Source organism: Hordeum vulgare, chromosome 2H (assembly GCF_904849725.1).
Source record: "Hordeum vulgare subsp. vulgare chromosome 2H, MorexV3_pseudomolecules_assembly, whole genome shotgun sequence".
Taxonomy (NCBI): Eukaryota; Viridiplantae; Streptophyta; class Magnoliopsida; order Poales; family Poaceae; genus Hordeum; species Hordeum vulgare.
This window is the reverse complement of record NC_058519.1, coordinates 25,439,661-25,467,624: the sequence shown is the minus strand read 5'-3', so window position 1 is coordinate 25,467,624 and position 27,964 is coordinate 25,439,661. Positions and strand designations below refer to the sequence as shown.

At 46.4% G+C, this 27,964-nt stretch overlaps 3 protein-coding genes across 4 annotated transcripts; all 3 read left to right on the top strand.

Annotated features, from left to right (window-relative positions):
- Positions 1-363: 363 nt before the first annotated feature.
- LOC123429351 lies at positions 364-2,984 on the top strand. Its single transcript, XM_045113397.1, has 4 exons — positions 364-530; positions 630-996; positions 1,389-1,689; positions 2,944-2,984. Exons 1-4 carry the CDS (start codon positions 364-366, stop codon positions 2,982-2,984), a joined length of 876 nt encoding a protein of 291 aa, XP_044969332.1.
- An 11,053-nt stretch (positions 2,985-14,037) lies between these two features.
- On the top strand, positions 14,038-17,485 carry LOC123425115 (GSH-induced LITAF domain protein; the record flags this gene model as incomplete). The annotated part of the gene is made up of 3 exons (XM_045108784.1): positions 14,038-14,450; positions 17,007-17,133; positions 17,226-17,485. Coding segments are annotated over 3 exons (624 nt in total), but the record flags the coding sequence as incomplete, so codon positions are not given.
- Positions 17,486-19,232: 1,747 nt separating this feature from the next.
- Positions 19,233-21,170, top strand: LOC123424575 (pectate lyase 1). Of its 2 annotated transcripts, none has more exons than XM_045108207.1 (5): positions 19,233-19,699; positions 19,794-20,145; positions 20,279-20,489; positions 20,581-20,649; positions 20,759-21,170. In XM_045108207.1, exons 1-5 carry the CDS (start codon positions 19,384-19,386, stop codon positions 20,981-20,983), a joined length of 1,173 nt encoding a protein of 390 aa, XP_044964142.1. In that variant the 5' UTR covers positions 19,233-19,383; the 3' UTR covers positions 20,984-21,170. The 2 variants fall into 2 exon arrangements, with proteins under 2 accessions (XP_044964142.1, XP_044964143.1); XM_045108208.1 differs by having other exon boundaries at positions 20,736-20,843.
- Positions 21,171-27,964: the final 6,794 nt, after the last annotated feature.

Below are 27,964 nucleotides of genomic sequence, written 5' to 3'. Positions count from 1 at the left end.
GATGTAACCTTGACAATGAATAGAGGAGGTGTCCAATTGTCAAGAAATAAAAGAGTGTGTCACTGTGGATGGCAGAACATCGGGGGGGGGGGGGGGGGGGGGGGGGGGGAAGGAAAGAGGCTCGTGCGGGCCTGTGCAGGAAGAGACGGTGTTCGGTAGCGTGGGCCGGGCAGAGGAAACGGCCCGCAAGCCTGCCCAAAGCCCGCAGCTGCCGCGCCTTGAAATACATCGCCTTTGGCGCCCAACGCAACCGCCTCAACCAACAGCTTTCCTCGCCGGAGTCCCAGCAAACCAAGAACCCCTCCTCCTCCTCTCCCCACCGCGCAGCAGCTCACCGCCTCCGCCCTCCGGCGCCGGAGACCGATGGACCGCTTCCAGGACGGGCACTACGTGCGGCTGCGGAGCCGCGTGCACCGCACCTACCTCCACGCCGACGCCGACGGGGAGACCGTCACCCTCAGCCAGCCCCGCGCCTCCATGAACGCGGCGTGGCGGGTGCACATCTACAACGTCCAGGGAGGAGACGTCGAAGTTCCCGACTTCGTCTTCGACTACAGCTCCGGAGAATTAGAAGGCGACGGCGAAATCGGAGTCTGCGACGGCGGAGTCGGCGACGGCGGAGTCGGAGTCGGCGATGGCTCCGGCAATGGGGACGGCCCGTACCTGCTCCTCCACAGCGCCGCCAACGGCCGCTACCTTGCCACCACGGACATGCCAGCGCGGCCCGGCCTCATCGGCCTCCGCGCGGAGCTGCGCGACTACGACCAGCCGGAGGTGGAGGCCATCAGGTGGGAGGCCGTCGGGTCAGGCTTCGCGGACGACGTCGTCCTGCTCCGCCACGTCGACGGCCGCTACCTCCGCGCCAACGGAAGGTACCTCCACTGGAACTCCACCGGCATCAGCGTCGACGACAGCGTCAGCTCCATGATGCACTGGATCGTCGAGACCATCCCCTTCAGAGAGGCGGGCATGCCTGCCATTCCTGGCCCTCTTCCGGTGAGCTCGTCATGACCCGCTTCTTGAATTGCTTTCGGCGATTGCGAATTTCTTTCAGTTGCAGTTCTCTTCTTGCCAAATTTGTGCTTCCTGAGTGAGAGCAGTTCTTGATCCCCCGAACATAACCATGGCTGATGGTTCAACTGCAGACTCGCCCAAGATTCTCCGCCATATTCACGCACCGGGGAGCGGAACGGCAGATCCGAGGCGTCGAGCCCATCCCGGGAGAGGCGGGCATGCCTGCCGCTCATGGCCCGGTGAGTTCGCCATGACCGGCTTCTTGAATCGCTCCTATCGATTGAGCGAATTGCAGTTCTGTTCTTGCAGAATTTTCGAGCAGTTCTTGATCTCCAGAACTTAATCATGGATGCTTCTCTGCGATGCAACTGCAGAATGGCCCAAGGTTCTCCTCCATATTCAGTTCTGTCGGACGGCGCATCCGGTTCGTGCGGGCGCTGGAGGACGGGGACTACCCCCCTGAGGTCAACAGCTGGCGCCAGTTCTGGTTCAGGGGGAGATCGGCTTTCAGCCTGAGAGGCAACCTGGCGGCCCACGTCGTCGTCGACGACCAGAACATCGCCATGTGCGTCCGAGCGGGCCGCCACGGGAGGCTGACCCCGCTCGTCGTCAACCTGCCCGACGGTGGCTATGGCGGGACCCTCGAGATCGTCGTCTTCGTGATCGGGACCCCTGGTGAGAGCCCCAACTTCCTAATGGTGAAAACATATCTGAAATTGTTACTGAATTTGTCACTGAAACTGTTGTGCTCTGAAGTACATATCTCCTAATGGTGAAAACCGCTAGTATTTGACTAAATTTGTTACTGAAACTGTTGTGCTCTGAAGAACAGTTTACTGAAATTGTTCTAGTCTGAAAAACAGTTATCTGAATCTGGTCAAGTCTGAAACTGATAGTGTGAGGTGCCTGCAACTGTTGTAATATTGTACTGTAGATAAGTAAAAGATGATCTGAAACTGAAACCCCAAATCAGATGATTCACCCCTTTTCAGCGTTAACGCAGAAGATAGTGATATCTTTTTGATTTTGCCCATTTTACATGGGTTGAATAACCTGTAAACAAAATGCAGGTTCCAACAGTAGAAACTTAAATCTTGTATTCAGGTTCTGTACATGACCTGTAATATTGTGATACATTCTGTTAGAACCTGCGAGTTGTCTGAAACTGGTCTAGTCCTGTAGAAAAGTTAAAGTAGCTGGTTGAAAATTGTAGGTGCCATGTGGATTTATCAAAGCTAGTTGCACATTTCTGTTCTTGATTCAGATAATTCAGTTCGTCCGTTCTATATGTTTGCCGCTAGTACAAATTATTATGGAAGCTAAAAGGCCAAATCAATTTCAGTCATATCATTTCACTTCAGTGAACAGATGTTGGTGTAGATACTATTTTTCTGCATGAACATAATATTTGGAGTCTTACTTTAGCGGAGCGCTAATCTAGTCGTGCTTGGAAAAGGGATATTATGATATGTTTTGTTCCGATTTTTGAGTTATCTTACACTGTTGTAGTCTCGTAGAAAAGTAAATATACTTATGGAAATGGTAAGTGCCATGTCCTTGCTTCATACTCCCTCCGTCCCAAAATAACTGTCTTGACTTTGTACTAGCTCTAATACAAAGTTGTACTAAGCTTAAGACAGTTATTTTGGGACGGAGGGAGTATATAATTTAATCTGTCCATTTTGAAACATTTGCCGCCAGTAGAAATTATGGAAGCTAACAAGCCAAATCAAGTCAGTCATCTCATTTCACCTTTGCGGAGAAGATATTAATTTTCGAACTGTGAATAAAATTTAGGTACAGGATCTTACAATGGTGTATAAAATCTTAAGTTCCTTGCACAACACATTGTTTCAGGTTTTTTCTTCTTTATCTTGTTATTGATTATTGGTCTGCCGCCTAACTCGCCCATAATTTCTGCTAATTCAGGCTACAATGCGCTGCAATACCCAGATGTCGATGCACAGTAGAGGAAGATCAGAGCGGGAGTCCGACACTTCACCTGTTCACAAGTTTTGCTGCCTCGGATATGATGGCGTCAACTTTTGCCTATCTAGCTAGATAGATACAGATTCAGAAAACTCAGCGGCTCTAGATCTACTGAAAGCGTCGCGACCAATGGCTGAACAATTTTCTAGTGATTCTGGAATGTAGTAGCTCTTCTGACATTCATCGTGTGATGTGATTGCCACGGCTTGGTCGACAAAGCGTTTCGCTGTAGGGTCCTTGCAATGAGTTGATCGTCCTGCAATTTTATTTTATTTTGGACCATGCATTTCACGTAACTGGAAAATGCAGTAGTTTTTGCAATGAGCTGATGGTCCTTCATTCCCTTTAGAAATGCAGAGTGCAGAATGCAGTGGGTTCTTCCTGTGAGCTATTGATCATGTTTTTTGTTTTGCTGTTTTGTATGTTTTCAGAGTCCTTAACTCCTGGCCTTAAAGCAAAAAAGTCCTTATGATAGAATGGTACGTACAAAGCTTCAAAAATAAATAGCCTGAATCCTTGTGAAATGTGTCAACAAACACCTAGCGCTAGATTGGCCTGGCTCTTTCGCAAAGACAATTTTGGACCCGTAAACAAATGGGTAAACACTATGGTATCATCTGAACCTAAGTACTCCCTCCGTCCCAAAATAAGTGTCTCAACTTTGTACTAGCTCTAATACAAAATTGTACTAAGCTTGAGACAGTTATTTTGGGACGGAGGGAGTAATAATTAGGAGAAGAGAATTTCGTATCAAGTGCCACATCACCAAAGCACAGTTTGCATGCTCATAACTTCAGTTTGCTGCTCCAACAGCATACACCTTCTCTGCTAGGCAAAATGAAGAAGAAGAAGAAGAAAAAATGCCATGAACTGCTTATATATGGCCATAACTGACGCATAGTATTCTTTTTCCTCACCAAACATGAGAACTTGGGGGGAAAATGCTATCTCAACGAAATGAAGTGTGCCACCATAACATCCGCAGATTTTCAAAACACTTCATGAATTTGGAGAAAATTTATAATTTTTAAAAAATAACGCATTTTTAAAATTAAAAATAAAAATAAAAAGGTAAAATAAAACGAACAAAACAGGTCCAGAAAACCCTAAACGAAAACAAAAAACGGAAACAGATCTCTCTCCCGCTGATAACCTTAGATGGGCCTGCCCATACATAACCCCTTCAGGCACCACTTAACGAAATACACGTTAACTAGCGCAAAGGGTGCCGAATAGGAATTAGGAGGATTTGTGGCGGTGGTGCTACCGCTCGCGTCGCCCGAGCAACATGGGACTGACCCGGCGGGCGCAAATAGAGACAGCGATAGCACATGTCTATTTTTCTGTTCTTTTCCAGTTCTTATCTTTAATTTTGGATTAATTTGAAGAAAAAATAATAATAATATGTTGTGAATAAAAATATGCTCCCTCCCAAAATCACTAATGAATTTTTACAAAAGTTGATTGAACAAATATTCGTGAATTCGTAAAAATGCTAGAGGATTCAAAAAATGGCCGTCCATTCAGAAAAAAATGATTGCGGAAATTCAAAGATGGTCAGTGTGTTTCGAAATATGTTCACAAAATTCAGATAAGTTCATGGATTTAGAATAATGATTGTAAAGTAAAAAAAATGCGTAATGTTTTGAAATAATTTCATGAATTTAAATAAAAGCATAAACTTAAAAAATATCACAAATTGAAAAAATATCTACGAGTTCCAGAATTGTTCATGAATTCAAAAAGTATGTGAACTTGTTTATCTAAAAGAGTGTGTGAACTTGAAAAGTAAAACAATTAAAAAAGAAACCGTAACATATCTGAAATAATTAGGAAAACAAACAAAAATAACGGCTTAGAAGTTTCACAATCCTTCCTAAAATCTCTCGCATGAAACGGTCGGGCCGACCCGCTAGCGAGCGCGTGTAGGCGATGGCTCGCTAGTCCTCGTAGAGGGTGACATGTAGCATTGGTGGCACTTAGGCAATTTGTGCGTCATATTGACGACTTCGCCATAATAACTGATTATATGGCAATCATGGTCTGGAAGGACACTCTAAGAGAATCGTTATACACCCCTTGACCTGCATAATGTGCAGAAGACATTCAAATCATGCTCATGAGCCTTTGTATTTTAAGGTTGTGGCACTAACATGTAGCGGCCTTCATCTGCAATCGTTAGCACGGGAAGGGAAGTTTTTGTGTGCCCCCCCCCCCTACGCGTAGCCTGGTCAATGGCGTTGTGGTACAAATGTGCTTGCATCCCTCCGCCTTTTCATCAGGGAAAAGCGTCAATTAATAATAGATGTCACGTTACACACATATATCCCCCGCGCGCAAGTTATCCATCCTTGTGTTTTGGTCTGAGCGCACCCATTTAGGCCTTGTTCGGTTACAGCCATCAGGGAATTGGAGGGGATTTGGAGGGGTTTTGACTTACACGGGATTAAATCCACCTCAATCCCTGTCAAAACCCCTTCCAAACCCTCTCAACCGAACAGAGCCTCATAGATATATAAACTTTCATTGCTCTCCTTCCCCTGCATACCCAACTCCCTATTTCTGTCCTCTCATCCCCGTCGCTGCCAGCCTATCACATTCACCTTGTCGCCCACTTCGTCGGATGTGACCCCACCGCAGTCTCACCCTTCTCAATTGTGATCACACTCACCCTTATCATCCATGTTAGCAGTGGCGGAGCTTGACAAGAATATATGGCGAGGGAGCAAGAAAAGAAAAACATATCAGCGACGGGTTGTTCGTCAGGGGCGGGCCATAGTTTTAAAAACTGAACCGACAATCGAACCGGTGAGCCTAGCGGTTCAGGTTTTTATCGGTCGAACCGTCAGTTCGTTCAGTTCGATATTGGTTCGGTATGTATAAATTTCTAACAAAATAAGGTCAAGCAGTGGATTTTCTTTCATGTGTACAACATTAAATTGTAGTCCAGTTGGTCACTATGCCACCTATAGGCCCTTTGTGTCACGCCCAAGATGCGACCCTATCCTCAATTTGGCACGAAGGCCTCGTCAGGGATAGAAGCGCATCTCGTCATGTCGCAAGAATGGATATCGTTACAAGTACATGTACTGAAAAGATGAGATATATAATCAGGGTTGGCTTACACTCGCCACGAGCTACATCAGAGTCACATCAGTACATTACATAATCATCAAGAGTAAGAGCAGGGTCCGACTACGGACGAAAACAAACGAGAAAAGAAGAACGACGTCCATCCTTGCTATCCCAGGCTGCCGGCCTAGAACCCATCCTAGATCGAACAAGACAAAGTAGAAGAAGAAGCAACTCCAAATGAACAAACAACGCGCTCGCGTCGAGTAACCTTTACCTGTACTTGCAACTGATGTTGTAGTAATCTGTGAGCCACAGGGGACTCAACAATCTCATTTCCAAAGGTATCAAGACTAGCAAAGCTTAATGGGTGAGGTGTGGTTAAGTGGTGAGGTTGCAGCAGCGGCTAAGCATATATGAGGTGGCTAAAACTTACGAGTACAAGAAATAAGAGGGGGGAAGATCTACGCATAACGGACGTGAAATACTGATGATCAAAAGAATGATCCTGGACACCTACCTACGTCAGACATAACCCCACCGTGTCCTCGATCGGAGAAGGAACTCACGAAAGAGACAGTCACGGTTACGCACACAGTTGGCAAGTTTTAATTAAGTTACTTCAAGTTGTCTAGAACCAGTGTTAAACAAAGCTTCCACGTTGCCACATAACTGCGGGCACGGCTTTCCGAAAGATTTAACCCTGCAGGGGTGCTCCAGCTAGTCCATCACAAATTACCACAAGCCGCATAGAAATCCTCAATCACGAAGCTCGCGATCTCGTCGGATTCCCTAGTGGAAAACCTCAACTCTGAGATTACCCAAAGCATCACCGGAATCCCGATGCACAAGATATCTCTTCAAAGGTAAAACTAATCCAGCAAGGCCGCCCGACGTGTCGACGATCCCGATAGGAGTCGCGTACCTCGTTCTCAGGACACGACGGATGAGCGATGGTTACCACGCCAAACGCCGAGTTGCCCCGGGTAGCGTTAATAAGCTGCTCTGTTTTGGACCAACACTCATGAGGAGCACTGGCCCGGGTGTTGATTAAAATAGTCCGCGGGTGCCGACGGGTCCCTATGCAATTTTATTAGGTGATTAGGCAAATGTAGTACCAATGTTGGGCCTTGCCAGACCAGCTTTAATCTAAAACGAATTATCAAGGGGGTCCCCATAACAACCCCGGTCGTGTTAGGAGCGCTCAATTATGGAACATAACACCGGTAGCCGGAAACTAAGGGGGCAAAGGTGGAACAAAACACCAGGCTAGAAAAGGCCGAGCCTTCCACTTTTACCAAGTATATAGGTGCATTAAATTAAATAGCATTTAATATGGTGATATAACAAGGAACCCATGCTTTCGCATGGAAGCATCTGCACCTGCAACTAGCAACGCTATCAACAGGGTTAAGCAAGCAGTAACATAGCCAATCAGTGGTTTGCTAGGTCGAACAGGTTGAAGGGTAACATGGCATTGTTGAGAGGCTGGTATTTAACATGTGGTAGGCAACGAGACATAATCGACAGAAACGGTAAACTAGCATGGCAATGATAGTAATGGTATCTGGGGAAATGATCATCTTGCTTGAGATCCCGCTTAGAAGAAGAATGACTCCGTGAAGCACACAAACCGACGTAGTCGAACGGGTCCTCACATCCGACACGCTTGCGGAACTCTATAGAGACAGGGAAAACCGGAAACACAAATCATCACACGGAATTCACCACACGATGCACAACACAAATGATGCATGAGCAGCTGAATACATGCAAGTCACGACATGACAATTCACACAATCAAACACTACACATTAAGTGAAGTTCAATATGCAACGAGTTGCATATTGACGAAACTCCACGTTTAATTGTTTAGTTCACTCCCGATTAGGTACACGGCAATATTAATTGTGGTTAAACATGGCAAGAGGTGAAGCGTAATTAAACTACCTATCTAGGCATTTTAAATGAGGTCGGAAATGTCATATAGCACCTCCGAAACGACCTCACATGTTAATTTACAATTCTATCCAGATCTGAACTAACACATTTAATTAGTTGTTAAACAGCAAAAAAATAGGTTCACGTGATTCTACGCGTCATTTCAAGCAATCTACACATAAAGAACATCTCCAACGGAGCTACGGTTCAAAAGATACAAGCATCGCAAGATATGTTGGCATGAATGCAATATGTGTGCAACGGCGGCTACGAGCACTTCAAAACATCCAACCAGCAAGGGAAAATGAAACTTCACGAGATTCTAAGCAAGTTTCATGTAGGACACGATCAAATCGGAGCTATGGTTCAAAAACTACGAGCAAAACAGGAAATGACTACAATCTGCCAAAATCAGCCACATAGCACATCCTACACCTCACAACTACGGCTACACAACTTCGATATGCTCAAGCAAGGCATGGCACGGAAGAGGGCAATAAGCACTACTACGAACAGCTAACAACAACTAGCATGGCAGCAAGGAGCACTAGGAAAAGAAGACACAAAATGGCATCTCACACACTATTTCAAACTTAGTGAAAATTACACCTCATGAAAGTGCAGTTTTCAGCCTGAAGCAATATTGACACCAGCAAAACCTATAGCTACAGGACTCCAAATGGCATGAAAATTTGCAGCAAGCTAGAGAAACACAAGGGGTACAACTAACTCCATTGGACCAACCTCAAAAGAGCTACAGATCACAAGATGCAAGCAAGACAAGACAGCAACAAAATATAACAGATTCCAGACTTAGAAATATTTCAGCACGTCCAAAACAGCACTATTTCTAGCAACTTGAGAGCTAGCAAAACACACATAAACATGCATTTCTATTGCAACTAAAAATACCAGGGGCTAGACAAAACATCCAAGATCAACTCTCTAGTTGACAACTAATTCAAACGAGGCACGGAATAAATCCTACGAATTAATCAAAAGGGCAACATAGCAAAATATCTCGCGAACTAACTTACTCGAAAGCTAAAACTAATTGCACAGAAAATCCATGGGATTTTTCTACCCCGAAAACATATAAAACATGTGGGGTTGCACAACAATAATAATGTCGCACATTAATGCGAGATAAACACCTAGATACGGGAAAATAAACTACCGGCAAACCCTACACGCAAAAATATGAATGACTACTCTAAAATACATGGAAAAATAGTTCCTAAAACATAGGCATTTCTAATACGGCACACGAGCAATCCGGACTTGCGCGAAAATTAAATACGGGACGTATCCTATTAAAACAGCACGCTATTCTAGGCATCCGGCAGCTAATCGACGTCAAACAATTATGCAAGTTATAAAAACGGATACTACACGAGAAACTACACGAAAACCATATATTGCACGTCTCGATCCGACACACGGATAAAAAGTTACAGACATTTTAAATCGTCATATTTTCTTGGAATTTAATTACAATTCCGAAAATACCTAATAAACTATTGGGCCGAACAGGGGGCGCAGCAAAACTAAGCTACGCCATGGGTGTGGGATAGGGCAGGGGCTCACCTTTGGGCCGGAGGAGGCAGTGGGCCGATGGAGGTTGGTGGGGCAGACTGGGGACTTGGGCCGCGGGGCCCAGGCGCGGTCAACGGTCTGGAGGAGGGACTGCCTCGTCTCCCTCCCGTCGCCTCGTGGGAGCGAGGCCAGAGGACATGGCGGCGTTGGCGGGGTTTGCAGGCGCACGGGGAGAGGTCCCGCAGGGCAGGCCGGTGAGGCCTACGGCGGTCCAGCGAGGGCGCGGCGGCCGGATCCGGGTTGCTGCTCGCCGGATCTGGCGCGAGGCGGGCGACCACGGGAGGTCCTGGCCGGCGACGAAGGCGGACATGGCGACGGCGCTTGAAGGTCTCGGTCGGCGACGCAGGCGCGAGTTACGGGGCAGGCCGGCGACGAGGTCAACTGCGGCCGGCTGCTGCCATGGCGGGGCGAGGGAGTCCGACGGCGCGGGAGGAGGAGCTGGCGCACTCCTCGATCCAGAGCTGGTGGCGGAGGCAGAACGGGGCGGCGGCGGCTCGGGCCCGGCGGGCCCCGGATGGGCTCGTGCGGGCCGGCCGCTGGGGGGGAGGAGGTGCTGCGGGGAGAGGAGGGAGACCAGGTGGCGGCGGCTGGGTTGGTGGGCGCGGAAAACAAGGGAAACTCTAGGGTTTGCCTAAAATGGCAGGGAGGGCTTCTTAAATAGGGAAAGGGGCTAGGGTGCAGGGTATTTGGGGGTTTTTCGACCCTCCGGTCGCGATCGTGCGGTCTGATTGGAGAGGCGGGTTAGGGTTAGGTGTGTAGAGTGGCGTTGGCTAAGATGAGAGGGGAGTGGTGCGGCGCGACAGCGACTTTTAAAACACCGACAGACGTCCGACGGCAGACCGAAGACGGTGCCGCTACGGTCGACCGTTCGGGTACCAGACGGTCTCCGATTGCGACGAAACTTGACAGGCGGCCTACCTATATAAAGAAAATACCGCACGACAAATTCGAGCTCAATCGGAGAAAGTTTTATACACGATTTAAAAACAGGGTTACAACGGTGCCGCGGGCGCGTGCGAGTGCAGTCGGGCTCAGAACAAACAACTACGAGAACCGACAACTAACAGCGGATGCAAGTTTTGAAAACGGGCGGCAACGGAGATGCCGATGCAATGCAGATGATGCGAATGATGCGATGATGACACGACAAATAAAATAAGCCACACGACGAAAACGGAAAGAGAGGGGAATTTTCTGGAACGTCGGCATCGGGTTGTCACACTTTGGCCCATAGCAAGGTGGTGCATGTTCGAATCCTAACACTTTCCCGCAAAAAAAAATCCTAACACTTGCAAACATATTTTCCTATAGTCATAATTTCCCTTGTACATGGACCGGTTTTATCACTCAGTTTTTCGAAAAAAAGGGCGGTTCGATAAACGGTTCGGCTGCAGAACAATCCGCATAGCTTAAAAGGACGTCGAGCCTGCTGGTTTCGGTTTTTTCCACTCCGATTGATGGCCCGGTCCGGTTTTTTAAGCTATGGGCCAGACTCGTATTAGAGGCAAACTCTTCCTCGCTGTCGGCAGCGAGGTTGTTCGTCGACGACAAGGCGGCTGGTTCATGGGTGGATCACGGAGCAGCCATGGACGGGCTTGGTTGGGAAATACTACCTTCGTTTCGGTTTATAAGACTTATGCGTATCTCTAGGTCTATAATTTAACCAACATAAGATGAGTTGTATAGTTTAAAAATTATATCATTAGAAAGAAGACGATGTGAAGTTTCTAATGATATGTTTTTTGTGATATATAATTTGTATTAAGTTGAATCATTTATTAACTTAGGGATACACACAAGCCTTATAAACTGGAAAAGAGTAGTAGGAACATAGATGAAACAGTTGAGCAGGTGCGCCCAACATGCGTGATATTGCCAAAATGGACTTGTGCATGCATGTGAAATTGAATTGGCCAAAAGTGATAATCTCACTTTGGTTGGGGTGGGAGGGGGGCACGGTCCCCTCAGACTTACATGTAGCTCTGTCGTTGCATGTCAGGGTTACACCCTTGTCATAGACACGTCGTTGGTGAGACTGAAGAGGACCGCGCCGAGAAAAAGTTATGTGGAGAGAGTGACTACTTTCAATGGGTTGAGGAGGACAGCTATCGTAAGGCTGAATCAACCAACATAAGAAGAGTTGTATAGTTTAAAGTTATATCATTAGAAAGAAGACGATGTGAAGTTTCTAATGATATGTTTTTGTGATATATAATTTGTATTAAGTTGGTTCATTTATTAACTTAGGGACACACGCAAGCCTTATAAACCGAAAAGGAGTAGCAACTATTGCCAAAATGGACTTGTGCATGCATGTGAAATTGAATTGGCCAAAAGTGATAGATAATCTCACTTTGGTTGGGGTGGTAGGGGGGCACTGTCCCCTCAGACTTACATGTAGCTCCGATGTTGCATGTCTACACCCTTGTCATAGACATGTCGTTGGTGAGACTGAAGAGGATCGCGCCGAGAAAGAGTTATGTGGAGAGGGCGGCTAATTCCAATGGGTCGAGGAGGACAGTTGTCGTAAGGCTAAATCAATTGTTGGCTGCACGCGCCTCCCCGCCGTCCTCGACTAGTTCGACCCATGTTGATGACCGCCTCGACAGAAGTGGACGTCATGCTTTGCCTTAAAAATGTGGCATTATCCCGCACCGTTGAATCAACCAGAAATTAGTAACTTATTTTCATCAATTTGAATACTTTGAATCAATATTTGGATCATAGTACTTACCACTCCATTTTTTTATGAAACGGGCACGATGATCCTTGTTGAACGTAGGGTCAAGCATGGAGTACCTAATGTCGATGTTGTCCGCAAGAGATGGCCGCCTAAATAAAATTGCATAAGCATAAATAAATAAAATGCAACATGATTCATTCATTCATATAACATCCACTATACGCGTATATGTTTTTTTCAATATGCATCATATCATCATTTTTTCAAAAAAATATAAACTAGGGTTCATTTGAAGCATAATTTCTTCAACAACATCCACTATACAACATGCATCATATCAAAACAAACATAGCAGTTTATTCCTCCAACATGCATCATATCATAAATTTTTCAAAAAATAAACATGAACTAGAGTTCATATTCACACTACCGTTGCAACTAGTGGCTGGAGTTCACATTCAACCCCATAGAATATCTAGAATCAACCTAAAACAAACCTAGGATAAAAAATTATAGAACTAAAAATAGGGTTGATTTGAAGCAAATAATGCGTCGAATCGGAAGCTATTTGACTAAAACTAATTGGAGGGATAAGAGGAGCTTACTTTTCTCGTTTTGGGGCCATCTCGATCCGCAAAAACGATGAAGAAACGAAGAATATCCGAGGAGGAAGCGAAGGAGATGAGAGGGGGCGAGAGGAAGAACTCCTTTGTTTCAACAACGCTCGGAGGAAGAGATGGGGTGGGGTGGGGCGGGCGGGCCCACGGCTGATAACTGTCTAGAGCCTACTGCCAGAGACCCCGGCGGTAGGTTAAGACATCCTACCCCCGGGACCAACGGCAATAAGGTGGCACGGAAGGGGACGACAACTATCTAGACATATTTTAGAGTGTAGGTTCACTCATTTTGCTCCGTACTTAGTTCGTAGTGCAATCTTTAGAAAGATACTCCCTCTGTTCCTAAATATAAGTCTTTGAAAAGATTTCATTAGGAGACTATATACGAAGCAAAATGAGTGAATTTATACTTTAATGTATGTCTATATACATCCGTATGTAGTTTTTTAATGAAAACTCTAAAAAAGACTTATATTTAGAAACAGAGGGAGTAGACGCTCAACTTTCTACTAATTTTGTACAATTAGTAAAAAATCGAATCATTTATTTTAAAACGGAGGGAGTATTTAGAATCGAATTCGCTACTTTCTTGGGATTGAAGTCTCTTCTACCTCTGATGGCTTCTTTATATCCCAGGAAAAGTACATGCAGGATCAGACATAAGAAACTGCTCACTAAGACGGGCCTTGACAAAGGCAATATACTCGGGGTCATCCCCAGTGATGACCATGTCATCAACATAGAGAAGAAGAAAAGTCCGACCACGAGAAGAAAGGTGAATAAACAATGCTGGATCATGAACACTGGGTGAAAAACCAGCGGCGGTGACCACAGAGGCAAAACGCTCAAACCAGGCGCGTGGAGCTTTCTTAAGGCCATAGAAAGAGCGACGAAGACGACATACCATGCCATCAGGAACAGAATATGACAGAAGGTGATCAATGTCATGTCAAAAAATCTTCTAGAGTTGATCTAGAACAACTGCAAGATGTCAAATGCGTATGCGTATGTACCAAACGATGCATAAGCCTAGATCACGTCTAAGACATGGAAAGTGGAACCTTCATGGAAGGTGGCCGAACCGATCGCATATACTTTTCCAACACGGAGAAGAAGGGGATATAAAATCATCCCGGCCGTCCGTTCCAAGCTCCAGGCCCCCTCATCAATCCTCGACGCGTCTGTCCGTCCGTCATCGCGCGCGCGCGGCACAGAAGTCAGAACCCCCAACCACGCCCGCCACCGCCGACCGCGCACCGCCCCGCCCCGCCAACCCCAGATCTCCGCCCGCCGGCGACGACCATGGCGACGGCCAAGGCCTCAGGCGAGGAGCCGGCCCTCGGCATCCCTTACAACCCGGCGCAGGCCCAGGGCAGCTACTACTACCCGCCGGACCCCTACGCGGCGGGGAGGGTGCCGCCGAACGCGATCTACGCCGGCGCGCCCAAGGGGGTGCCCCTGCAGCACACCATGTTCCGCGACACGCCCGCCCCCTTCCACTGCCAGTCCTGCGGCGACGCCGCCGTCACCTCCGTCCGGTCAGGAACCAACCAACCCCTAATCCCCCCCTCCTTCCCCTTCCACCCCTCTTTTTTTCCCCGTCCCCCCGTGGTATATTGCGCCGTTTAATTGCAGTAGTATGCCATCTCTATGAGGTTTAGGTGCGCTTCGAGGATGAGATTATAGTGATTTGTGGATTGATCGAACCCTTCAATGCTGACCGAATTTTGTTTTAGCTGTCCCTCTTCCTTGGCGCGTTCGGATGTCTAGCTTGATTCGAGTGAAACAGTATAGATTAGTGATGGTCTAGTGATAAATTAGCGTGGAAGATAGAGATGATGGTTATCTCGAAGTCTTGTGCGACATAGAGATAGTTTCTGTGATATCTGGATTGCCAATGGGGGATCTTGATCCTTGAGGTGCTTTTCATGCTGTTGTGTTTATAAGCAGAGTCCTTGTTTATCTTGACGTATGGGGCTGCCTCGGTTGGAAAGAGGAATTGACTCATCAGGATTCTTTGTACTGTTATGATCCTGACTTCAAAGTTTATTAGTGGGAGACTCATCAGGATTGACGCTTATTGTGATGCTGAGTTAGAGGATATCTTAACTATTAAAGTGGAGTTTCATTCTGGTAGCATTCTTTGTACTGTTATGATCCTGACTTCCATTTGAGTGGTATTTAGCTTAGGTTGATTCGCCCTTTTAATTTGGCGAACAATATGTGTGAAGATCTTACTTCCTTAATCTGTTTTTTCTAATGCTAGGTAACATTAGGTAGCTCTGCTACTTCTTTGCCCCAGCATCTTAGAGCCCCTGAGTTCTTTTTCAATATTCTACATTGATGTCCTGGTTGATGTTGCAATATGGTATAAAATGTTGCCTTTTTCGCGTCCCTACCAATCCGAGATACCAAATGAGACAGATAAAATTTGCAAATGAAGACAAAGAAAACAAGACATTTACGCGTCTCCATGCACCATGTATTTATTATTCCCTAGCAGGGCACGGCTATTTAGCTAGTGTTTGTATTCTGGGAGTTGCCTGATGGCTTTGGTGTGAAGGATTGAAGTGATTTTCCTTCTATGGATAAAATGGAATGGCACATGGTGGTTCACCCGAGTCCACCTTCTAGGGTATCCTCCTAAAGTACCTACTGATATTCCGCTAACCTTAAAAGGCCCACCGGGGCACTCAAGATGGATCTTCCCTCTACTGAAGATATCCTTACAACCATAAAAAATTCCCTTGGCAAGGGTGCCCTGCAATCATCAGCCTTCTATGCCATCTTTTGCTCCTTTTATCACTAGAATGTATGAATGATTCCTGAATGCTAAAAGTCAAAAGACCTGACTCTAGTCTAACATAGAAACATTATAGTTATATTCAGTTTTAGTGGGTAACGGGATAAGAGATGGTAGCTACTGATATTGTGAGAGATACATGACATTGTGGTTGCCTCACTGTACAATTTGAGAGGGGTTGTGGGAGGGGGGAGAGTCGTATGACATTCTCACACTCGGCCATCATGATTTTTCCATTTTTTGTGACATAGCTGCAAATACAATCAATGACTATGCTAAATATAGTTTGAACTCTGTATAGTTCATGCCTGATCACACTTCTTGTACAATTCCAAACAGAACATCCGAAATGGAACCAAGCAGCAAGCAAAATCTCTTAACTTGTAGGTTCTGATTTCTAATTCTAGCTGGGCACACCATCATTATTACTGAAGTTTAAAATTTAATGCGTGGTATTTTATTTTGTAACTATTATTTAGCCCTTCAAACCAAGCTCATAGCTCGAGACTATATGAGCTTTATCCAAAGGTGATCCGAAGTTCAGCTTTGACTTTGAATTGATGTTGAACCCTGCTTGGTGAGACCAATGATTCTCTGAAATAACATTAGCCTCAAGACATATACCATGACATCTAATGTATGTATTTATATTATTTGTTGTCTTGTATTCTTCAGGGTTTGGTATTTTTTAAGAATGCTAGTAGCAGATATGTTGGAAAGACATTTTTATTAATTAGCAAACTGAACCTGAATCTAGCATTTCTCTGTTATGCAAAGACCTTCCAAGTAATATATTACCTGTAGCTTGATAGCATCTGATTATTCTGTTCGCATTTCCTAGTGTCATTTATCTCAATGCTGTAACACCTTTTGGGGATGTCATTAGTGCGTTCTCTAGGGATTTTGGTTGACTGGCTAACTTAAATGAGCATTATCCTGTGTTGAGAAATCTATCTTAATACAATTTTCTGGCAGTATCTTGTATTTCTGTCCACACATTGCTTGATGTCAGCCACTGCTACCTCAACTACAGTATATAGGCATGAAAAGAGCGGGGGGCTACTTTCATTATCTTTGTGGATAAACAATATTTTTGTTATCATTCAGTTTGTGCTTGTCTATCCTACTTGTATATTTGATTGCTAATTAGCACTCCTGTAGTTTTGCGTGCAGAAGTGGGAATAGATAGGCGAGGGAGACGTGAACGCAATATTCCTTGTAGTACTTGCCGTGATGGTGAAATGTAATTGAAACCATTCGTGCTAAGCCTTTTTCGTTGCACATTGAACAGGTCAAAGCCGAGCGTCGCATCAGTTGTGGCTTGCATGATGCCATTCTTTCTGGGCGTGTGCTTCCTATGCCCTTCAATGGACTGCCTCTGGCACAAACAGCACTACTGCCCCAGCTGCGGAGAAATGGTTTGGCATCATATCCCTGTCATGCATCTTGCTTTCTTGAGCTTCTGCTTCTATGTGTAATCCTTTTTTTTTTCATATGATGAACTCTGCAGGTGGCTGAGTTCAAGAAGGACGATCCGTGCATTGTTGTCGACCCAACCAGCTGGACCGAGCCAAGCTTTGCCGTGCCTGCTTAGAGCACTCACATGAACCGCCTGATATGAATATATGATATAGTTTCCAACTGTGTGGTGTTCTTGTGTGATCTGTACATAAACGAAATTGCTACTTTGTTACGAATTATATATCGTGTAGCAAGACTGTTGTATCCACTCTATGCTGGGTAATGCTTTGTTCTCATTGGATTGCCGCAGATACATATCCTTGGGATTCTTTCTCTTGGGTATTTGTCTTGAGATTTTTCCTTGTATTTATTATAATGTTTATTTGGCTTGTTGATCATGACTAGTTGCTTTGATTTCTGATGAATTGAATTGACATTATTGATCTACTGCGAAAATGCCACGAGTGTGACCAGGCCGGATTAGCCATTCTCACAACGGGACATTTGGTGGCATTTTGGGGATTGATTAGCTTGACATACATTGGAACCAAAAGTGGTTGTCATTCATGCATTTGGGGGAACACTATGGGCATGCTTGGTTCATGGCTAGACTTGAACACTTTGGGACAGAATTTAGCAATGGGATACGAACCAAACATGCCCTAATCACAAAATTCGAGCCCCAGGTACCCTTCTGCAAGTTCAGAGCATCTTGAACACGTTTTGTTTCCTGAACCTTTTGCAAGTACTGATTTTGTTTCTTTATTTAGAGCAACATGAGTGTTGTTTTTTTAATGGATTTTTTTGCATGCAATTAGAACATTCGAACATTTTACAGAGAAAAAACATCATTTTTTTGCTATTTTCAAACATTTCTTGTTCAACCAGAACGTATGCGAGATCGTAGAAGAATTTAAAACCAAACATTAAATGGCAGTTGGTCTGCTTGAAAAAACGGTTAGGTCATCAAACACTGGTCCTGTCTAGGAATGAATGGTACCTAAAAGAAGAATGATAGGGGGGTTGGTCCAGTTACATGGTCTTTATTTCCAAAGATAATGGATTTTGGTTCCCTGAGCACGTATGCACGAAAAGTATGAATTCCAAAAAAAAAAAAACTCCAAAATTTACACATATATAAAACACTAAGCAATGTTTGTTGAAAAAAAAGTCATTTTCAACTGTTATTATTATTATTTTTAGATTTTACAGTTCATGGCAATTGCATATGACACATGTAATTAGGGGTTCTCTGCCTCCGTCACCACCGGTTCACCTCATCTTTGTTAGCCTTAGGGCCATGGAGCCACGATAGACCCTTGCCTGCAAGAGTGTTTTTGTTTTAGGTTTTTTTTTTCATCAAATAGGGTTTGTGTCCTATTAAGGTAGCGCGAGGCGGCGATGACCCCTTGATAATGGAATAAGGCCCTCTCCGTGTAGCGTCATTCCAGCGATGCATCTAGCGCCTTCAAATAGCATGTGGAGGCGTGTCTTTCATGGATCTCATGGAGTTCGGACGGTGTTGATGTTCGATTGATCTTCATGGATCCAACCTTTGTTCGTGTGCCTATATGTTGCCTCATTCTAATCCATGTTCTCTTCACGACAGTTGATGTTCTGGTGTGTTGGTAACACGATGATTTCGTACTGTCTACTACGGTAAGTGTTGTCTCGCTTCAATGAGAGAGGGAGGATGATGAGGACACATATTTGATTCACTCAAGTGCCTGTAGTCGTCGCTAGATGGTTTACCGATTTAGATGCAATTGTTTTTTTTTCCTTGTGTTTTCTGTATTGCCATGATACGATCAGACGATGAATAAATCATATTCTCCCCGTTTCAAAATAAGTGTCTTAAACTTAATACCCCCTTTGTCTCAAAATAAGTGTCTCAAGCTTAGTACAATTTTGTACTAAAGCTAGTATAAAGTTGACACGGTTATTTTGGGACGGAGGGAGTATAACTTTGTATTATAGGTGGTATAAAGTTGAGACAAAGGGAGTAATTCTTTCCTATAAAAGCAATGGGAAGATGCATTCGCCGGCTTTCGAAAGAGAGAGAAAAAAGAAGACTTGGGTTGAGCACCCAGCGAGCGAGTGTTGGATAGGATTCCTCACCACATTTGGCGGAGTTCCACCCCCACTCCAGTCTCCAGTCCGGTCCTCCGATCTACGCGCGCGGCGACCGACCGACACGGCCGAATTTCATGGGCGCCCGTGCCTCCTCCTGTTTCTCTTTCTCCCGCCTCTGCTGCTGCTGGATCTCCTTCCCCTCCTCCGCCCCGCGTCCTCCTCCGACTCCACCCGCCGCCGCCGCAATAGCCTACCTCCCCTGCCCCGACATGGACACGGGGACTGCGCCGGGGGCGGCGACGACGGAGGCCCGCCTCCCCCCGCATCCGCGGACGCCCTACGCCGACGCGGACCGCACCCTCCGCGCGCTCGCCGCCGCCGCCGAGGGCTTCGGCCGCCGCGCCATCGGGGGCCTCCACGGCGCCCTCTACCACGTCACCTCCCTCCAAGGTCCTTCCCCCCTCCTCCTCCCATCACGCACCCTGGAATCCCACCAGCAAATTGGGGATCAACCCATGAACTGACCGTTCGGTTCGGCGCGCAGACGACGGGCAGGGGACGCTGCGGGAGGCGTGCCGGGCCAAGGAGCCGCTGTGGATCGTCTTCGAGGTGTCCGGCGACATCCACCTCCGCACCTACCTCCGCGTCTCCTCCCACAAGACCATCGACGGGCGCGGCCAGCGGGTCAGGCTCACCGGCAAGGGCCTCCAGCTCAAGGACTGCCACCACGTCATCGTCTGCAACCTCCGGTTCGAGGCCGGCCGCGGGCACGACGTCGACGGCGTCCAGATCAAGCCCGGCTCCACCAACATCTGGATCGACCGCTGCTCCCTCGCCGACTACGACGACGGCCTCATCGACATCACCCGCCAGAGCACCGACATCACCGTCTCCAGGTCCTTCCCGCTTTTCCACTGTCCCTCCTGACACCAACTACAGTATATTTCTGTGTACAGCATCACGCAATCTTCACCTTATTTCGTTTGATGATTGTGCTGATGAACATGTGACTGCATTCGTGCTGCACAGATGCCACTTTGCAAGGCATGACAAGACGATGCTCATCGGCGCAGACCCCACGCACGTCGACGACAGGTGCATCAGGGTCACCATCCACCACTGCTTCTTCGACGGCACGCGGCAGAGGCACCCGCGCCTGCGCTTCGGCAAGGTCCACCTCTACAACAACTACACCAGGGACTGGGGCGTATACGCCGTCTGCGCCGGCGTAGAAGCTCAGGTAGCTCATTCGGATGCGCCATTCCATATGCTTGCAGCCGACAGCGCTTGGAAACCATCGATCTCTAATGAATCAGTTCCTTCGTTTCCAGATTGTGTCCCAGTGTAACATATACGAAGGAGGACATAAGAAGACGGTCTTCAAGTACATGCCGGAGAAGGTACTCTGCATCTTCAGACAAGATGAGATGAGGCTGAGCATTTTGCATACATCTGATTGCATTGCTACTGATATCTACTATCTCAGTGCATTGCTGATTGATGCTGCAGGCTGCTGACAGAGAAGAGACGGTGGCCGGGTGGATCAGGTCGGAGGGCGACGCGTTCCTGCACGGGGCGCTGCCGTGCCTGGTCGACGGCCCGGGCGCCGAGTGCGTCTTCAGGCCGGAGGAGTACTACGACAAGTGGACGATGGAGGCGGCGTCGCCGGCGCTCAAGGAGGTCATTCAGCTCTGCGCCGGGTGGCAGCCTGTGCCCAGGCCCCCGGACTGCTAGCGCTGTAAGCCTGTAAATCATGGAAATTCAGGTTCAGGCCCAAGGACTGCAAACCTGAACGACTGATCCATTCGCGTAACTGTATCAAATTCTGCTCGTTTATCCTCTGCTAGTGCTAGCACTGTAATAAACTGTTAAGCTTGTATCGGTTTTACATTGGATATAGGAAGCAAGTGGTCATTGCTGATGTGAATTGTTATTCCGCAGAAGAGAGAATTCACAGTGGTCAGACGAAGCAAGTGGTTATTTGATTTCCAATGCAAATTAATGACAAAAAAGGTAAAATTTGCTCATGGAAAAGATAAACTGTAGAAGAGAGTTTACAGTCCACCGTGAAAAAAAAGAGAGTTTGCAGTAAAGGAAGCAATTGGTGATCTTTAACGCAAATTAACATAAAAAGGAAACTGCAGTCGATAAGAGGAAGCATATGGTGATATATGATGCAAATAGTATCAAAATAGCAGAAGGAACATAAAAAAATTACAATAGCGGAAGAAATGGCTGACTTTCAAAAACTCCGTATCTATACTACTAATAAAAGATCAAACGAAAACTTCTCTAGATACACACAACTATTACCCCCACAAAAACAAACACCAATCACCACCACACAAATAGACAACAAATTACAATCTAACGGCCTTCCACCATCCACGCAGCACCACCGTGTGCATTTACCAAATAAAATAAGGCTGACCGTGCTCCACCTCCTCGCTCAACCCGCTCGCCTCGCGCCCCCGTCGCCCCCCTCAGGCCGTAAACACCCCTCCCCACCCACGATCGTAGCCTCTTCCTTCCCCAAACTGTCGACGCATCCTCCTCCCACCCCGCGCCCCGCCACCGCCGGTCCTCCGCCATCGATGCCTACTCCTCCCGCCCCGTGCCCCGCCACCTCGGCCTCCCCATCCCACGATCCCGCGGCCCTCCTCTCCCCGCGCCCCGCCACCGCGGCCTCCCCGCCCCATGCCCCGTCGGCCCTCCTCTGCCCGCGCCCCATCGGCCCTCCTCCCCCTGTGCCCGCCACCTCGGCCTCCCCGTGCCCCGCCACCGCGGCCTCCCCGCCCTGCGCCCCAGCGGCCCTCCTCTCCCCACGCCCGGCCACCGCAGCCTCCCCAGCCACGCGCCCCGCCGGCCCTCCTCTCCCCGTGCCCCGCCATCGCCGGTCCTCCTCTCCACGCGCCCCGCCTCCTCTGTGCCGCGGCGGCGGGGGATGCGTCGAGCTCGGCCCCGGCGCCCCGGAGGCTGGTGCTGTACACCAAGCCGGGGTGCTGCCTCTGCGACGGCCTCAAGGAGAAGCTGCACGCCGCCGTCCTGCTCGCCGGCACCCCCTACTCCCTCGCCTTCATCGGTAATGATTCGCGGTCAGACTAATGTTCTCCCTCAAGGAGTAGTAACTTATTAGCATATTTATGGTAGATATACTTGTATACTTGTTGACAACATTTATGTGTGCTGCTCCTTGTCATTATATGCATCCATACAGATCCACACAATTCAAGTTCATATTCTGGATGGATGTTGATCCACCAACCTGATAGTAATGGTATAGATAAATTGGGTGTTTTACATTTGTCCGAACATAATGTTTCTAGGATCGATTAGTTGTTAGCTTTGTGGGGTTTGACAAAAAAACTAGAGATAGGCAGATAAGTGAAAGACCGTGCTTGTCGATGTGTGTTCATGCTTGATACATTACCATATGCAAGTTGATTCTTGTTTCTCCCCTGTACCTTTGTTTGAACCTGTCTAAGTACTCCCTGTTGCAAAAATCTTCCTTTGTTGCAAATATTGCCATTGTCCTCCCCGTTATCCAAGTAAAGATCTAGGTTGAGAATACCAAGGTCTGGGCATTTTTCAAGGATGACAGCAGCATATTGCTTCTTATTTTTTTAGGGTCAAGATGAGTCAATGGTATTTGTGATCCATATGGCGGGTTTCACCTTATCAACTTGACAGATGCATGCAGTCACATCCCCATTTCTTCATTCTCTAATACTTTGGACCATTTTCTAAACTTCTGATTGATTAATTTATTTGCATTATATAATGTCGAGGATACTCAAGGATAAGAAGATAAACATTTTGTTATTGCTGTTGGGGAACGTCGCATGGGAAACAAAAAATTTCCTACGCGCACGAAGACCTATCATGGTGATGTCCATCTACGAGAGGGGATGAGTGATCTACATACCCTTGTAGATCGTACAACAGAAGCGTTTAGTGAACGCGGTTGATGTAGTGGAACGTCCTCACGTCCCTCGATCCGCCCCGCGAACAATCCCGCGATCAGTCCCACGATCTAGTACCGAACGGACGGCACCTCCGCGTTCAGCACACGTATAGCTCGACGATGATCTCGGCCTTCTTGATCCAGCAAGAGAGACGGAGAGGTAGAAGAGTTCTCCGGCAGCGTGACGGCGCTCCGGAGGTTGGTGATGACCTTGTCTCAGCACAGCTCCGCCCGAGCTCCGCAGAAACGCGATCTAGAGGAAAAACCGTGGAGGTATGTGGTCGGGCTGCCGTGGAAAAGTCGTCTCAAATCAGCCCTAAAACCTCCGTATATATAGGTGGGAGGGAGGGGACCTTGCCTTGGGGCTCAAGGAGCCCCAAGGGGGTCGTCCGAGTCCAAGGGGGGAGGAGTCCCCCCCAAAACCGAGTTGGACTTGGTTTGGTGGGAGGGAGTCCCCCTTCCTTCCCACCTCCCCCCCCTTTTTTTTTCTCTTGATTTTCTCTTCTTGGCGCATAGAGCCCTTTTGGGCTGTCCCACCAGCCCACTAAGGACTGGTGTGCCACCCTCAAGGCCTATGGGCTTCCCCGGGGTGGGTTGCCCCCCCCCCCCCCCGGTGAACTCCCGGAACCCATTCGTCATTCCCGGTACATTCCCGGTAACTCCGAAAACCTTCCGGTAATCAAATGAGGTCATCCTATATATCAATCTTCGTTTCCGGACTATTCCGGAAACCCTCGTGACGTCCGTGATCTCATCCGGGACTCCGAACAACATTCGGTAACCAACCATATAACTCAAATACGCATAAAACAACGTCGAACCTTAAGTGTGCAGACCTTGCGGGTTCGAGAACTATGTAGACATGACCCGAGAGACTCCTCGGTCAATATCCAATAGCGGGACCTGGATGCCCATATTGGATCCTACATATTCTACGAAGATCTTATCGTTTGAACCTCAGTGCCAAGGATTCATATAATCCCGTATGTCATTCCCTTTGTCCTTCGGTATGTTACTTGCCCGAGATTCGATCGTCAGTATCCGTATACCTATTTCAATCTCGTTTACCGGCAAGTCTCTTTACTCGTTCCGTAATACAAGATCCCGCAACTTACACTAAGTTACATTGCTTGCAAGGCTTGTGTGTGATGTTGTATTACCGAGTGGGCCCCGAGACACCTCTCCGTTCACACGGAGTGACAAATCCCAGTCTTGATCCATACTAACTCAACTAACACCTTCGGAGATACCTGTAGAGCATCTTTATAGTCACCCAGTTACATTGCGATGTTTGATACACACAAAGCATTCCTCCGGTGTCAGTGAGTTATATGATCTCATGGTCATAGGAATAAATACTTGACACGCAGAAAACAATAGCAACAAAATGACACGATCAACATGCTACGTCTATTAGTTTGGGTCTAGTCCATCACGTGATTCTCCTAATGACGTGATCCAGTTATCAAGCAACAACACCTTGTTCATAATCAGAAGACACTGACTATCTTTGATCAACTGGCTAGCCAACTAGAGGCTTGCTAGGGACGGTGTTTTGTCTATGTATCCACACATGTAAATGAGTCTTCATTCAATACAATTATAGCATGGATAATAAACGATTATCTTGATACAGGAATTATAATAATAACTATATTTATTATTGCCTCTAGGGCATAATTCCAACAATTGCAAGTGCATCTTATCTATGAAGTTAACATAACTTTTATTTTCTCCCACAACAGACTACCTCTTCGCACCATCCCTCAAAGATATTTGTCAAGCCATCGATTTTATCCACCGTAAGTTCATGCCATTTCTTAGACGCAAGTGATAAATCAGTTCTCCTGGTGTTTGAAGTGTTTTTATCCCGCAATAAGAATAGCTTGAAAAATGCTCTTATATTGTGGGACAGATGGATTAGATGATAGCTTGGGGACGGAGAGAAGTTGATCGGCTGACCAAGAGCTGTTATATCAAGAGGCTGTTGCAGTGGTTGTGAAAACAAAAATATCACTCCACTAACCTTCAGATAACAGCAAAGAATTCATATTCATCCTCCACCACCTGTGCATAGATGATTCATGTAAGAAAGTGAATGGTAAACAGAGGAACTATTGCAAGGATAAGATTTTTCCAATAGCAACACATCAACTGAGAATAACTAACCTAGAGTTATATGACTTGCAGTAAACCAAGCTAACTCAATGTAGTTATTATAGAAGCGGTTAAAATATCAGCATTTTGTGAACTGAATTACATTCAAAATTGCATGAAGACTACTATATGCTGCAAAAAGTCTTAACCAAGTTTATGACCCATGACCTCAAAACACTAAATGGCATATAATCACTTGCTGTGTCCAATATCAAATGATAAATTCACCCTAAAGACATGCACGCACCTTCTCATCAACAATATGTAAACAAGATATCTTGCAACTAATAAGAAGTATATTTTGCAATATCACTTTATTTTCCACATAATGCATGTTTAAATTGGGAGGGGGGTCATGGCATCTTTACAGGAAGATGACAAATTAGAACAATCAAGGTGTGCCAAAGGGATTTGAAATTATATGGAGCATACTAGGTCCTTGGATTTAAGTTGAGAATTTATTTATACAACATTTATTTGTTGTCAAATTCGTGGATGCCCAGCACGAACACCCGTGCCCTGATCCTTAGGGTCAGCTGCAGCGGCACCGGCGGATGCTCAGTGATCCAGTCTGAAACAACACTGCCGGTTTTTGCATCACAATCACTGGAGGAGAGACCCGCAAGAAAAAATGGCCCGAATAGAATTGCTTGAAGAGATGCATACTCCGACCGGTCATCTGATTAAAAAAGGAAAGAAACTCGAGGGGCCAAATGCCATAGCCAAAGAATAACTATTAAATACTATCAGAAAATGAGTCAGATGTTACCTTGACTCAAAATTATTTAGTACCATACTTCAAAATAAATCAGTGCAATTGCCAAAACAAAATATTCTTGATGAATTAAAATCACTATTCCTCTCTATTGTGACCATTATCCTTCCTTAGACAGTTGATGTGGAATCCCTTTGTTTCCGTCAAGCTTGCAAATTGTGCTTTGGTCATGCAAGAGACACACACAGATACATCTGGACAGCAGAAGCATTGATAGGATGGCGGCTGCTTGCAAATAAAGCAAGTGTGCCAACCTGCCAAATTTAGCAGTAACTCAGTCAGTAATCAAAGAAACTGACCAGATTCCTGGAATCAAAATTTTCTTATAAAGAACTGCAGGTACAACTGGGGCTGGAGTTGAGCCAAAGCATTATTTTACCACTCGTGCTTAGGAATGCTATTATAGGCAATTATTACCAGAAGATGCCCACTGTCTATGGCCAGAAGCCTCACTTCTTCCGATTTGAATTGGATCATGCTCAAACACGTGCTTTGATGGCTATGTTTACTCCTTCACCTTCCCCCAGCAAGTTCTGGATGCCGCCTGCTTCACAACCAGGAGCTGAGCATGTGAGAGAACCAACACTACCTCCTGTGTGGGTACAAAAATTTGAGGGTAACAATGAGCTCCAAGCAGAAAAGATTTTTGTGTCATATGCAGATGCGGTAAAGCAAAGCAAGTTTGAGGTTGAGGGAGTTGGACTGAGAGATGTGGATGATGGGTGGAACAATGAGCGGAGCAATGAGCTCAAACCAGAAAAGGGTTTAGTGTCATATGCAGACATGGTAAAGCAGAACAGTTTGAGGTTGAGGGAGTTGGAACGGCAGAAGTGGACAATGGGCATGCCAGCTCAAGCTAAGAATCTTCCAATGGTTTCGATGATCTCGATTGCAAAGAGACACCACCAGAGTGGAAGGATCATGCACTGTTCAGTAAGGGCGTTGAAGTGCAACAACAGCAACAATCTGCCGAGCAGGAAAATGAGCTTAGCTTCACATTGGTATTAGAGAAGCTAAAGGCTCAATCAGTTCAGCAACTTAGTTCAGAATTTTATGCCAATGGAGCTGGAACTGAAGGCATTGATGCATATGGCTGCAAGGACATGCAAGAAGCTAAAGGTATATTTCTTGAGGGGCACTCTGGTTTGCCGGAGAACTTAGATACCGAAGTCGATCAGCTTGCCTGAGAGCATACCAGTTTTCTACTGCAAGGGTTGGGCTATGAATCCTATTGTTGTTGGACTTCATTGCTATATGACCCAGAGATCTCAGCACAAGCTTCTGCTCGGATGGTTGAGTATGAGGCTGAACTTTCCACTTCCAACCCTGCCAAGCTACATAAACTTGTCAACTCAAAGGCAAAAGATTTCTCATTTCAGAAGCGGAAAATAGAGAGTGTCAAGAATTTATACTACGCGATGAGAAAGAGAGTATGCAATGAACCCTGTAACACCAACGACCTTGGTTTTCTCATTGCCCCTTGTTCTTGCATGGCGATTGGTGGGGAGTGTGTCTGTGGAGGCATACCTAAACCTTCACATGATCAGCATGTAGTTCAAAATATTGAACCAGGGATGAGTACAGTGAGCTGTTATGCGCAAGTAGGTGGAAGCTACAGTGGTGCACAACAGACACATCCTGAAATACATGGTCATTCTTTCCATGCACAGCATCCTGGGAGCATGATAAAAAATGAAGATGCCACCAATAATGCACCATATGTCTATTCAGACATTCAAATGTATGACGCCTACGCATAAAAAGTTCCTGAGCCAAGTGAAGTGAACAATGTCTCTCTTAGAGGTATTACAGATTTTCA